This window comes from Nicotiana sylvestris, chromosome 8 (assembly GCF_000393655.2).
Source record: "Nicotiana sylvestris chromosome 8, ASM39365v2, whole genome shotgun sequence".
Lineage (NCBI taxonomy): Eukaryota > Viridiplantae > Streptophyta > Magnoliopsida > Solanales > Solanaceae > Nicotiana > Nicotiana sylvestris.
Window position 1 is genome coordinate 99,419,387 of NC_091064.1, and position 14,554 is coordinate 99,433,940.

A 14,554-nucleotide genomic window follows, 5' to 3' on the forward strand; every position below is an offset into this window, starting at 1 on the left:
TGATGCGTATGCCCAAAGAATTTGTATGGATTCCAAACGAGCTACTGGAGCGAAGGTTTCATCATAGTCGACTCCTTCCTGTTGTGAGTATCCCTGAGCAACTAGTCTGGCTTTATTTCTTACGACCTTTCCATCCTCGTTCAATTTATTTCTGAAAACCCACTTTGTTCCGATTACAGAAACATTTTCAGGTTTGGGTATCAGATTCTACACTTGATTCTTACTGAACTGATCTAACTCCTTCTGCATAGCTTGAACCCAACTTGAATCTTTTAGCGCTTCCTCTATCTTCTTTGGCTCAACTTGAGAAATTAATGCAATATTTGCTTTCTTTTTTAGAGCTACCCTGGTTTTCATTCCTTCATTTGGATCCCCTATAATAAATTTTTGAGGATATTCAGGCTCGCTTCTCCATTCATTTGGACGCACTACATTAGCAGTTGACTCAATTGGTTGATCCGGTATACTGTTGCTGATTTCACCAGTTGACTCTGTCGCAGCAGATATATCAGTCAACTCTTTAGATTTGCTTGTCTCCTGAATTTCTTGAGCTTGATCTTCATCACCTGCAATAATTCCTTTCTCGGCCAAGGGATTATTTTCATCGAATATAACATGTACTGATTCCACACATAATGTGTGTTTATTATAGACTCTAAAAGATCTACTATTTAATGAGTAACCCAGAAAAATACCTTCGTTACTTCTTGGATCGAATTTTCCAAGATTGTCCTTACCGTTATTGTGGATAAAATACTTACTTCCAAAGGGATGGAAGTAACTGATATGGGACGTTTACCTTTCCATAATTCATATGGGGTCTTCTTCAGAATAGGCCTTATGAGGCATCGGTTGAGAATGTGACATGTGTACTTACACCTTCTACCCAGAAGTAATTTGGTAGTAAATGATCTAGTAACATGGTTCTTGCCATATCTTGGAGGGTTATATTCTTTCTTTCTACAACCCCATTTCGTTGTGGTGAGCGAGGTGCAAAGAAATTATATTTGTATCCCTGATCATTACAGAAATCTTCAAACACTCTACTTTCAAATTCTCCTTCATGATCACTCTAAATTGTTGAGATCAGATATCCCTTTTTCTCTTTCAACCTTTTTGCAGAAAACTTCAAAATTTCTTAATGCTTCATCCTTATGAGATAAAAAAATTACCCAAGTGAAACGTGAATAATCATCAATAATAACAAAAGCATACCTCTTTCCTCCCATACTAGCAGTTCTAGTAGGGCCAAATAAATCCATATGAAGTAATTGCAAAGGTTTGGAAGTGAATACTATATATTTGCTTTTGAAAGAGTTTCTGGTCTGCTTACCCATTTAACATGCATCACAGATATGAGTTCTAGAAAAATTCAGTTTGGGTAGACCAACAACTAACTCATGTTTGGACAATTTTTCTATCAAATGCATGCTAGCATGACAGAGTTTCCTATGCCACTACCATGGATCATCAGACATAGAAGCTAAGCAAATATGACCATCTATCTTTTCAAAACCATCAAGAATATAAACTTTTCCATACCTTTTTCCAGGAAGGGCCATTTTACTTGATTCATCTTCAATAGCACAACCTGTTTTCTTAAAATTTACCTCATATCCTGAGTCGCAAAGTTGACTTATGCTCAAGAGATTGTAGTTGAGGCAATCGACAAGATAAACTTCAGTGATGTCACAGTTGTTATTGAAGAAAATTGTTCCAGTACCAATTATTTTGCGTTTTGAGTCCTCCCCAAACTTAACACTTCATCCATCAATTATTGTAACTTTTTTGAATAGGTTTTTGTCGCCTGTCATATGACTGGAACACCCACTGTCTATATACCATTTTCTTTTGCGGCTTATTCTGTGGTGTTCCTGCAAAATAAAATGATTACTTTCTTTTAGGTACCCAAGCTTGCCTGGGTCCTGGAGGGTTAGTGTTACCAGATTCAGAATTGTTTTTTGGTTTCCAAACCCATCCTAAAATGTTTGTTTTACAAAAATGATAAAAGGAATATTTATGCCCACTTTTGTTACGGTAATGGAACGTAACTTCTTACCCACCTTTAGGTCTTTCATTAGTGTTAGTACTAGTCGACTTAGTTCTAGCTGGTCCTTTTCCAGTTGACTTATAAGTCGTTTGGTTTGGCCTAATAGAACTGTGACTGTTGGATTTGCGCATGCCATTGAGTTGCATTTGCAATTTCTCAAACTCTTCTTGAAGTACTTCTTTTTCGATTTCACATACTTCATGTTTGAGTTTCCAGTCTTTAACTTCTTTACTAAGTCTCTTAAGCTCATTCATTATTTTTTGAGACTATTTCAAAGTTAAATCGAGAATATCCTGCAATTCATTGCACCTTTCACAGTTATAAGTTCTTACCTCACTTGTTTCACCTCGTGCCATGAAACAATTTTCATTTTCTTCATCTGAAATGTCCTCATCTGTCCAGCATCCTGAGGATTTGTTCATTCATTTTCTAGAATCGTCATGAAGCAGAGATTTGCTATTTCTTCATGGTCTGAATTGTCCTCATCACTCTAGCTTTTGAAGGATTTGTTCTTATTAAAGCCTCTAGAGATCTTCCTTTTCAGTTCTGGGCACTCAGCTTGAATGTGCCCAAATCTTCCACATTCAAAGCATTTCCCATCATTCTTGTCCTATTTGTTGTATTTCCTGGATTGTCTTGGTGTGATTCTTCCTTTCTTTGTATTCCAGAATCTTCTCATTAATCCATCCATGTTTCTTGATAGCATAACAATCTCTTATTGTAGAGCTTCAGGATCATCATCAATTTCGTTTTCAGCTATTTCAGTTGATGTCTTGAATGTGACTATTTTCTTTTTTTTCTTCTTGACTAGTCTTCTTGAGATGCGTCTTTTCAAAAGCTATGAGTTTTCCTCGTAGCTCATCATAAGATAATTTTTTTAGATCCTGAGATTCCAATGTGACTACTTTGGTCTGCCAAGTGATTGGCAAACTCCTGAGAATTTTTCTAACTTGATCACCACTGGTATAGGGCTTGCCAAATGCCTTTAGATGGCTAACTATTTTGCTAAATCTGGCAAACTTTTCTTCAATGGATTCTGCTTCTTTCATTGAGAAGAGTTCATAATCATGAACCAGCATGTTGATATGTGTTTCCTTTACTTTGCTGGTACCTTCATATGTGACCTCAAGCTTGTCCCACATTTCTTTGGTTGTGTCACAACTTGAGATTTTCTCATATTCTTCACCACTTATAGCATTATGAAGAAAATTTCTCGCTTTATTGTTAACTTGTACCACTTCTATTTGCTCTTTTGTATATGAATCTATATCTTCAGGATCAGCAAGTGGTGGAGTAGCAGCTGGTAAGGGATAGTTCCCCTTTTTGATGACTCTCCAAACTTTGATGTCATAGGCCTTGGCAAAGATCTCTATCAGCACTTTCCAATGGGAGAAATATTGTCCATTGAAGTATGGTGGTCTAACTTGTGAAGTTCCTTCCTGAAAGAGAGCTCCTATGATAACTTGATTTGCCATGATTTTTTCTCACAAGCTGTTAAGCAAAAGTAGAATGTGAGCCTTGCTCTGATACCAATTGAAAGTACAAGAAGGGGGGTGAATTGTATATTTTTAAACTTAATCACTTATTAGTTGACTAGTTTATCAATTAGTCGACTGGATGTAATGAGTTAACAGTTATAACGACAGAAATTAAGATGCAGAAAGCAAGTGTAGGAATTAAAGACACCGGAATTTTATACTAGTTCGGATTCAATGTGGATCCTAGTCCAGTCCCCTTGGGTTGCAAGGGAGTTCTCTTTAGTAAATGCATTTCTCCGAGTACAGTGGAAATGACTTGATAACTCAGTTTCTCTAACACTCGTTTCTTTTTTATACAATGCCTCACCAGTGTTGTACTCTCCTTTTTTCTCTGACTTGTTACACAACAGATCTTAGAGAACTACAATGTTTGTTTGCAGTAGAACAAATAGAGGGTTTTTGGTTCGATCAAAGTATGCTAGTCTAAGGTCTAGAGCTGGGTATAAATACTTTGGTGAAAATTGATTGTTGACGGGGCTTGGCAACCCAAGAGATTTGATCCTTGGAAAGAGATTGATTCTTTCCAAGAATAAGATAGCTAGTCGTTGCTCTTCCTTGATATCCTTCCTTCAACAGTTGTTTATAATGAAGGTTTGCTCCTTGATTGTTGGTCCTTCCGAAATTAGCCGCTTAGCAATCTTTACAGGATCTTCGATCTTCCGGATATGTTGGCCTTGATTAATGCCTTAAGTTTAGGCTTGCTTGATTCTTTCCATCACAGCTGCCTGTGATCTTTGCTGATTGATTTCTTTCCTTAGGCATCCAGATTTGCTAATTGATTCATAGTCTTTGTTGATTGATTTCTTTCCTTAAGTATCAAGATTGACTTCAGCGATCTTATAGTATCTTCTTGATTCCTTGTTCTTCTGTAATTGATTTCCTGCATAGATATATTATTTGCTTCATTAAAACTAGATCAAACAAATAGAAGGTTCAGTTGAATGCCACACATACTTTTTGGCTAGGACGCAATTATATGCATTCTCTTTGTAAATAAAACCAAACATAATTAGCACTGATGCGGAAATTACCAGAGAGAGAATGAAACAATTTCTATATATATACCCCTCAAGAAAATTTCCATGCCTAAAGTAATCAATAACATCAAATATTTTCCAAGAAAATACTAAGTGTAGCTACAAAATGTTTCATTCTTGATGCAAAGGAACAATCTCTCATAAGCCAAAGCCATCTTCTTTGCAGTGAACATAGAAGTTGCATATTCCCTACAAGCTTTTCCTCTTTGTGCTAATTTCTCTCTTCCTTCTTCAACCACTTTTTCAAGTGCTTCTATCAAAGACTCCACATTTGGAGAAAACATAAATCCAAATTCATCATCCACAATAATTGTGCCCTTTATACTAGGAAACCTTGAAGCCATAACTGGTTTCCCACTCATCATTGCTTCCATTAATGTAAGATCAAGCCCTTGTGGTCTAAGTGTAGGGTTCACAAAAATATCTATTGAGTTATAGAATCCTCTTAACTCAGATGGGGTCATTGAACCTAATGCTATAACTTGAGGTCCTAAATCTTTGTACCTTTGTAACCAAGGTCCTGACCCTGCTACTATTAAATAAACATTAGGGTATTTTTCTTTGAGTTGTGAAAATGCTTCAAAAAGTAAAGGGTGCCCTTTATCCTTTACCAATCTTCCAGCTACACCTAGTACTATGCTTGCATTTTGGGGCACACCTATTTTGGATCCAAAGTCATGGCCTAGTCTTGAATCTTCACAGTATTCTTCTTCATCCACTCCATTAACAATCACATGGACTCTTCTTCTAGGAATTTGATAGACATCTCTAAGCATTTCTCCACAGCTATCACTTATGGCAACATGGTGTGCATAGTTTTGAAAAAATCGAATTTCATTCAACACCTTTGGAATCATGCCTTGTAGGCTTTGATTAAAAGCAGGTGTCATAGACTCAATGGGATTCCTTGCTAAATCTTGGAAGATGCTTGAATGTACACTCTCTAGAGCTATTCCATGCCAGGATACCACGAGATTCGAAAGGCCAAGAGCTATGTGACTAGGCAATGCCACGCTTTCCGAGTGAATTACATCAAATTTTTCTCTTTCATTTTCCTCTTCGTATTGTTCCCATGCCTTATTGTAACGCCACTTCCCTGGTTCGCCCTCGTGCCAATGAATAGTTGGTGAAAGATATGGACTTAAGGCAGAGTCATCCATCATTGGTGGTGATGTGAAGACATGCACCTTGTGGCCACGACGCGCCATAGCCATGTGCAACGTATGGGCATGACGTTCCATGCCACCTGGGGTGGCACTCGTAGGCCATTTCCTAGAAAAGACCGCGATTCTTAGCGTTTCTAATGGGGGATTTTTATCAATAAACTTCAAACGATTCCATGAAAATTCAGCATCACGTAGATCACCGGACCAAGACTCGATATTCGAAGAAGAGGTGGTGCAAATAGAGTTAGTAGGCGTATGGAGGAGACGAAGGATAGGAATGGTGAAAAGAACAATGAAAAATAAGGTGGTGCAAAGTTTCGAATTAAGAGAGAGACGGGGCTTTTTAGGCTTGTTGAAGGCCATTGTGTTCGAGTATCAAAAAATGACGGGGGTTTGGAATTATAGCTGTGACATTGTATATAATGAAGGCTGGATTTTTCAAAGTTGAACTGCTAAGGAAAGTGGTGGTGGGAAAGTTTGGCAAAAATCCACGCACTATAAGCAAGTGCACTTGGACTGTTGGATTGGCATTTTGCTTGCTTTTAGTGCGTTCCTCACGCTTCTTCTGAAAAATTAAAAAGTTGGACATGCATTATAGTGAATGAAGTTTCATGTGATGGTTCTGACTTCTGAATGAATTTTAGGTATAAAACAGCCTAAACGGACTGTATTGGCGATATTACAAAAGAGTAAGATAAAATTTAAAAATAATTACTCCATCCGATTCTTTTCATCTATCACTTTACCGGAAAAAAAAAATAATCGAAACTTTTTGTCATCTTAAAAAATAAAGAAGACAATAATATATATATATATATATATATATATATATATTATAATTCCATCCTTACTACCTGAAACTGTTAGTAAATACTTGCTCATTTAAAAATAAATAACGGTATTCAATCAAATACTCCTTATGATTAATAATTAATACTTCTTCCGTTCCAGTTTATGTGAACCTATATTCTTTTTGGTCCGTTCAAAAAAGAATGACCCTTTTCTAAATTTGGAAACAATTTAGTTTAAACTTCCAATTCTACCCTTAATGAGAAACGTTTATAACCACACAAACACTCTGTACCCCTTTTTGACTTGTTTAGGACCACAGATTCCAAAAGTCTTGATTTTTTCTTAAACTCTGTGCACAGTCAAACAGATTCACATAAATTGGAACGGAGGGAGTACTATACTATATACGATGATTTTCTTAATGAGTTTGGAGAAAGATAGAAAGTGTGAAAGGGGTAGCTTAATAGCCGAGGAATGAGGTTATTTCTGTAAAATCAAAGTTTTAGTTTGTTCTTTACCTTTTGGCATTTTTCCACGATTCAGTGTGTGTTTGGCATGAAGGAAAACATTTTTCGGAAATGTTTTTCAATTTTTCTATGTTTGATTGGCTTAAATATTTTGAAAAACATATTTTCCTCATGAACTCATTTTCCTTCAATTGGAGGAAAATGTTTTCCCTATCAAGAGAAAGGAAAATATTTTCCAAAACTCTTTTCCAACCTTCCCCACATTTTCTATCCCCACCAATCCACCCCCACCCCAACTCCACCCCACCCTCACCCCCACCCTAAATAGAAATATTATTAATAGTACTTTCTTTTCATATTATAGAGAGATTTTTTTTCTTTAACTAATGAGTATTTTCTTTTCACAATATAAAAAATATTTCGGATTGTTATAGTTTTCTTCTTTTTTATTCTTTTAAAAAAAGTCATGAGTGATTGTGAGGAGAAAAACTACGTCAATAAAATTGCACTTTTCGATTCTTAATGTTATTTAACAAAAAAAAAAAGGTCAAATATAAGTGTCTATTTTGGAAACCACGTTAGTTTTTTTCTTTCAAATTTATCCTTACTTCAATAAATAATATAAATATTTTCTTTTTTATTTTTAAAAAAAAAGAATACTTTCTTTTCATGATGTAGAAAAAATATTTTCGTTCATTTCAACAAAATGATGTAGTAAAAAGTATTTTCTTTTATTTCAACAAAAAGAGTATTTTTTTTAATTATGAAGCACAAATTTCAACGTTATTTTTGCATAAAAAAGTAACACCTTAGTTCCTTTAGATTTGTGTAAATTTTTTAGAAGAATCATTAAATTCTTGAAGAAAATAGAATCATAAAAATGTTGAGTGGGGGGGGGGGGGGGGAGCGTAGCATAGGGAGAGCACGGGAAACATAGGGACTTGGGGGGGGGAGGGGAGGAGTATAGCATAAAAATTATTTTCCTAATAATATTTTCTGTTCTCTAACCAAACACAAGAAAATATTTTCCGGAAAAAAAATTTCACTTACCAACCAAACAAGAAAAAATAAGTAATAAAATCACTCATTTTCCATAAAAACATTTTCTAAAAAAACATTTTCCTTCATGCCAAACACACCCTAAGATAAATACGGAGTACTATTAGTATTTACGTAAGTCTTGTAAATGACCAGAGTCACGATGCTGTTGCCACATGTAAGGTCTGAATTCGTTTTCGTAAACATCTTCACAAGCAACCTATACATAACTTCTAATCTGTACTCGGCAATTTTTCTGTTACTTATAGAAGGGGATTATAAAGTCCTTTTAAACGTAGGGTAAACTGTCTGAATTAGGGGTGGACATTCGGTATTTTGGTTCGGTATTTAAGAATTTCGGTTCGGTATTCGGTTTATCAGCGTATACCAAATACCATATCAAAATATTTCGGTACGGTTCGGTATTTCTTATTTTGGTTCGGTACGATTTCGGTTTAATAATCGCTAAATAATCAATGCTAACAGTGCACATGCACAATTGAAACTTTCATTGTCAAAGAATCTGTTCTGATATATAACAGTGCACATGCACAATTAAATAACTGAAAAGCAAAAGCTGAACAAGTTCTTTACAATCGCAGTTCTGCACGCCACTAAAGAGAATTTATGTTCTTACTAAAGAGAATCTAATACTGAATAACATTGTTGACGCCAATGTTATATTTCTACTCCAAAATTGTTGACGCCAGTGCACTGCAAATTCTGCCTAACTCCAAAGCTGAAAGAATCAAATTGAATCTGTACACAACTACATATTACACAACTATATAATATATTAATATATCTGTAAATTCAACAGTGCAACAGATGCAACAGTCTTAACAGAATTAACAGTGCAACAGATGCAGCAGATGCAACAGAATTAACTTAACATTGCAACAGTCTTAACACTTAACACTTAAACACAGTGCAACAAAAACAGTCGTGTGCAACTGGCCAACTGCAACAGTCTTAACACTTAAACATAGTGCAACAAAAACAAAGAGGGCATCCCTCAACAAAAACAGTCTTAATTCTTAAATACGGATTCTAGGAAGACGCGCAAGTCAACGCTTAATATGCTTCTTTAAACCAATTGTTCCATTCCTCTTTGGATTAACATTATAGACTTGACCACAATGCTTGCACTCTACTTTGCGAACTTCTCCGTTATCTTCTTTCACCTCAAAGTGTTCCCAAATATCGGAGCGTACTTTAGGAGCACGGGGCATGATTGCACTTGAACCTAAAAAAATATAAATCATAAGTTAGAATATTATATTTTGGTGATAATAAAACAAAACTACAAAAGTATTAAGTATATCACCAAACAAATAGAGTATTAAACTTACCACTCAAGATGCAAGTTGCAACTATACATCAAACAATGGTAGTAGTGCTTCCATTATTTTCCATATCTAAAGATAATTCGACCAAATATGTCATACAAATGAAAAATTATGATATATTATTTTGAACTAAAATACACACAAAATATTAAAGCTTACCAAGCTCGAGTTCCTCAAGATACTTCAAGTCTTCTTCAACACTAATAGAATTCTTCTCTTCTCTAAGCCAATCTTGAACACAAATAAGAGCTTGCACATATTTAGGAGTCATTGAACTCCTAAATGAATCAAGAATATGGCCACCGGTGCTAAATGCGCATTCCGACGCCACACTAGAAATTAGAATGGCCAACACATCACGAGCCAACTCCGAAAGAATAGGAAATCTAGGAGCATGTGTTTTCCACCAAATCAAGATATCAAATTCTTCACTAAAAGGCTCTTGTTCTTCACTAATGTTCTTCAAGTGCTCCCTCAACATATTCAAATTTGTTACGTGGATCCAAGACGGAAGCAATAAAAATTATTTTATTCATCTTTTCAGGCTCACCCCAATACTTCTTGAACTTTTCTTGCATTCGCTAAGCCATTTTTCTCAAATGCTCATCCTCGCTAGCTAAACACATTTTCAAATGACAATAAAGTTCAGATACATCCTCAAAATGAGAATTACAAGTGACACAACGTAAACCTGAAACTTTTTTAGTTAGCTCGTGAAATCCTGCAAGAAACTCTATCACATTCCTCACATTCACCCAATCATCAGATTCAAGAGGACCCGCACTACTACCATCTTCACAAAGATGAGAACATTGATAAGCAGAAAATCCATCATCAAAAATATGAAACTTGTCAAAGGCCTTTTCAAAGTGTTGTGCCATATCCAACATCAAATAGGTGGAATTCCACCTAGTAGGAACATCCAAACACAACATTTTGGTACATTCTACCTTTACATGTGCGCAACACTGTTTAAACTTTAAGGTCCATGCAGGCGAAGATCTCACATACCTTACAATATTTCTAACACGTGTCACAGAAGCATCAAGTTCTTTCAAACCATCTTGCATAATTAGATTTAGTATATGAGCCATGTATCTCACATGAAGATGTTTACCAATCATCATATTAGTTTTTCACATATCTAACTGTTTAGACAATTCTTTGACCGTGACATCATTTGAAGAAGCATTGTCCACGGTAATAGTGAAAACCTTGTCTAATTTCTATTCAAGAAAACAATCCCTAATAGCTTTAGTCATCTCTTCACCCTTATGACTAGTGATAGGGAAAAAATTTAGTATTCTTTTATGCAACTTCCAATCCCAATCAATGAAGTAGGCTGTCAAATACATATAATTTATTCTTTGTAATGAAGTCTATGTGTCTGTTGTGAGGCAAATTTTTGGTTGTGCTTCTCTAAAAGAACTTCTTAGATTTTGCTTCAATTCACCGTAAACTTCATAACAATCCCTTGTTATTGTTCTACGAGAAGGAAGACAAAATAGTGGTTGAGTTTTTCTCATAAACTTCATAAAGCCTTCATTTTCTACAAAGCTAAATGGTAGTTCATCAATAACTATCATCTCAATTAAGGCCGTCCTAACCACTTTTTGATCAAATTTCCAAATTGATCCTTCATCATTTTGGCACGATTGAAAATTTATCTTTGTTTGACTATTATCTTTAGCAATGTTAAGTGGGTATTCTTTGCATCTAAGCAAATGATTATTCAATCCTGTTGTTCCATTCTTAGATGAATTAGCAGCATAAGCTTGTTTACAATATCGACATCGTGCTTTCCCAACCCCATTAACCTCAAATTTATCAAAATGGTTCCAGACATCAGACCTAGGTTGCATGGCTTTCCTTTTCTTGGAATCTTGAGTATCAATGGTATTGGTGTTACTATCTACCGTAATAGGTAAACTTTTACTTGAACCAATATAACTTACTCTACTTGTATCCGCCATCTATACAAAATTAAACAAATATAAACATAAATTAACAATCAACTAAAAGATGCTAACAGTAACACTAGCAGTTCTTTATGCTAACAATCAACATTCAACAGATGCTAAAAGATGCTATCCAAAAGTAACATTCATCTTTATTTAAAAGATGCTAAAAGATGCTAACAATCAACAGAAATTACTACAATTTCTACTTTCTATCCATAGCATTAAACTTTATTACATTCCAATATACATGGCCTAAAAATTCAAAAGCACATGCTATATAAAATGCTAATCAACTGTACTTTTCAAGTCCTTTGGCTTTTCCATTCTTTCTTGATGAATCCAAACAGAGAAGCAAATTGTTAACAATATTACCTCTTCGAAAATTCAAAGAGACTGTCTTTCCTACAATATTCCAAACTGAAGAAACACATTACAGAATTTCTAAATTCTTCTAGTACATCAATATAAACAGAGGAAATAAATTAAAACTCAACCAAATTCTTCATACAACTGCCATCAAGTTGCTAATCATAAAGCAGAAATTTTATATAATACAAATGTTAAAAAACACACTAACTCAGCAACAGTAAGAAGAGATTGTGCTTTCTATCAGTAATTGTTTCCCAGGTACAAGTTGGAAAAGTATATTGTAGATAACTAGATATGGAGACGAATTTCATCCAAGAAGAAAAGAGGAAAAAACTGTTAAACATGTGGAAACATACCTTTGAAAATTGAAACTATCGCAAGTTCGCAACAGCAGCGTCTTCGTTTGCCCGGAATTTGTGAGTTGTGAGGAGTGAGGAGTGAGGAGTGAGGAGTCGGAGCTCAGAAGTCGGAAGTTGCCAGGAAGACGGAAATCACAAATGCCCAAATCGCCAAATCGCCGCTGAATGCCTGAATCAACACTGTACTATACTCTAAAGTCTAAAGACTAAATTGCTAAACCTAAATGCTAAATTGCTAATGCCCTAACCTACCGCTACCAGCGAACCTTTAGAGTTTAGAGTGAGCTTGGGCTGGGGGCTGCTGGGAATAAGGGTTTTCCGTTTGGGCTTGGACGTTGGGGCTGGGGCGATGGGCTGGCAGTAAGAAACTAAGAATTAAAAAAATGTCTTTTAAAAAATGGTATTTCGGTATTTCGGTATACCAAAATTTCAGAATTTTAATACCGAGGACCGTACCGAAATACCAAAATTGTAATACCGAATTAGACCAAAATATCGAAAAAACCGAAACTAAAATACCGAATTAATTCGGTCCAGTTTGGAATTCGGTTTTTCGGATTTTATGCTCACCCCTAGTCTGAATAAAATTTGATTTGTTATGTTTAATCATGATATAAGTAGACTATTATATTTATATAACATGCCTAAAATATGTAGCATGAAAATAAGTATAAAAAAATTAGGCCGTACAATATTGGTTTGATTCATTAGATATGTACAGTTAAATAAAAATTCAATTACTATCATTAAAGGTCACTTTCGGACATTTTGATCCCATTTTCCACTCATCCTCCCCCGATTCTGGTTCAAGAAAGGTTCAATGTAGAATTGTACACCCATAAAACTCAAATCCTAGTTCTGCCAACACCAATAATGTTTTTCATATATATAGTTCCAACTCTGAAGAGTTATTTGCGTCAATAACTTGCCAAAGGCACAAATGCACAGAAGGATATTGCTTTGCTTTATAGAAAGCTAGAGAGAAATAGAGATGTATAATTAAGTTTTATTTATTTATGAAAGTCAACCTGTTGTATTATGGGTAGTGGGTCGCTCCATGTGGGCTGACCCGACTCGGTTAGAAGAGGTAAGTAAGAACGGTTAAGAGAAGTTACTACTAAATCACAAACTCTCACTAAAATAAACGTGCAAAAAGAAATGATGAGTTATCTTCCTTAACCACTATTACTCTGCCTATTTATGTTAAAGAGAAAACACAGAACTTTCAAGCATGGGAATTTTCTCTCTGGCTAGTACTTTTAACACAAAAAATACAGACATTTTAGGGCATTTAATTGGTGAAAGATTAACTTTGTTTCCTAGTGAATCATAGGTTGATTTGGGACAATTTTTTTGGTGGTGAGTTCAACGGTTTCCGCTGCGTCAATAAGGTATACAACTCATTGTTCTCGCCCTTAATTTATATCTAACAATGGTATCAAAGTAATATATGGTGTAACAGCCATTGTAGTAACAGTAATAATAAGTACAACAATACATAAATGCTAAAAAGCCACCAAAACCCGATGCCACAAGTGCATGAGCAATCTAGAGAATATACAAAACTAATACACTATTGCCTGAAAATAGATAGAAATAATAAACAAGGTAGAGGGAGACTCAGGTGCTGCAGATCGTAGCATGGCAAGCAGCTCACCACTAAGTCTCCATAGCAATGCGGCTACGCGCCCGTGCGACAACTAGTAGTACCTGGCTCAGTAACTGCACATTCAGTGCAGAAGTATAGCGTGAGTACGGAAAACAACGCGCACCCAGTAAGTATCTAGTATAAGATCGAAGAAGTAGTGACGAGCTATCGACTAGATGCTTACTAGAGGTCAAACGAGAATATAAATACATAAAGTAGACATGGTGAGTAAAAGTAGCAAAGAAGCAAGTAAAAGTAATTATAGTAATTTCACACATGAGTCTATATCAAATCACTAAACATGTCATAACCGGCATTGAAGGCGCTAACTCAACTGTTTCCAAACCAATTCCAGCCTCAATTATTAAGCACGAAGCTGCCGAGGTAAACGGCTCGATCCCATAGGAATAGTGATAATCAGTACTGTGGAGGCGAACGACCTGCTCCCATAAGAATAATATTACCATATTGCCTAGTCGAACGGTCTGATCCTATAAGAGTAGTGTTACTATGTTGCCGAGGCAAATGGCCCTATCCCAAAAGAGTAATTTATTTCACTGCCGAGGCGAACGGCCTGATCCCATAAGAGTAGAGAAATTTACCTCACTTTCGAAAGCACATGCGAGATGAGAAGATACTGATCTATAATTCCCATCTTTATTAAAATCCTCAATCCCAATAATAATCAAGAAAATTAATACACAAGATCGGTATAAATAACACAATTAAAGGCATACTGTGAATCTAAATGGGCGTTTGGACATAAGAATTGTAAAATTC

General features: G+C 35.5%; 2 protein-coding genes across 2 annotated transcripts; both read right to left on the reverse strand.

Annotated features, from left to right (window-relative positions):
- Positions 1-2,811: 2,811 nt before the first annotated feature.
- Positions 2,812-3,525, reverse strand: LOC138875442 (uncharacterized). Its single transcript, XM_070154269.1, has one exon. The coding sequence runs from the start codon at positions 3,523-3,525 to the stop codon at positions 2,812-2,814; it is 714 nt and encodes a 237-aa protein (XP_070010370.1).
- Positions 3,526-3,802: 277 nt separating this feature from the next.
- Positions 3,803-6,197, reverse strand: LOC104228360 (uncharacterized). The gene is made up of 2 exons (XM_009780813.2): positions 4,620-6,197; positions 3,803-4,468 (listed from the first exon to the last, which is right to left on the reverse strand). The coding sequence occupies exon 1, from the start codon at positions 6,152-6,154 to the stop codon at positions 4,715-4,717; it is 1,440 nt and encodes a 479-aa protein (XP_009779115.1). The 5' UTR covers positions 6,155-6,197; the 3' UTR covers positions 3,803-4,468; positions 4,620-4,714.
- Positions 6,198-14,554: the final 8,357 nt, after the last annotated feature.

Excerpts from the sequence above, each read along its gene's own strand:
- LOC138875442 (XM_070154269.1), bottom strand. The coding sequence starts at position 3,525 with ATGGCAAATCAAGTTATCATAGGAGCTCTCTTTCAGGAAGGAACTTCA.
- LOC104228360 (XM_009780813.2), bottom strand. The coding sequence starts at position 6,154 with ATGGCCTTCAACAAGCCTAAAAAGCCCCGTCTCTCTCTTAATTCGAAA.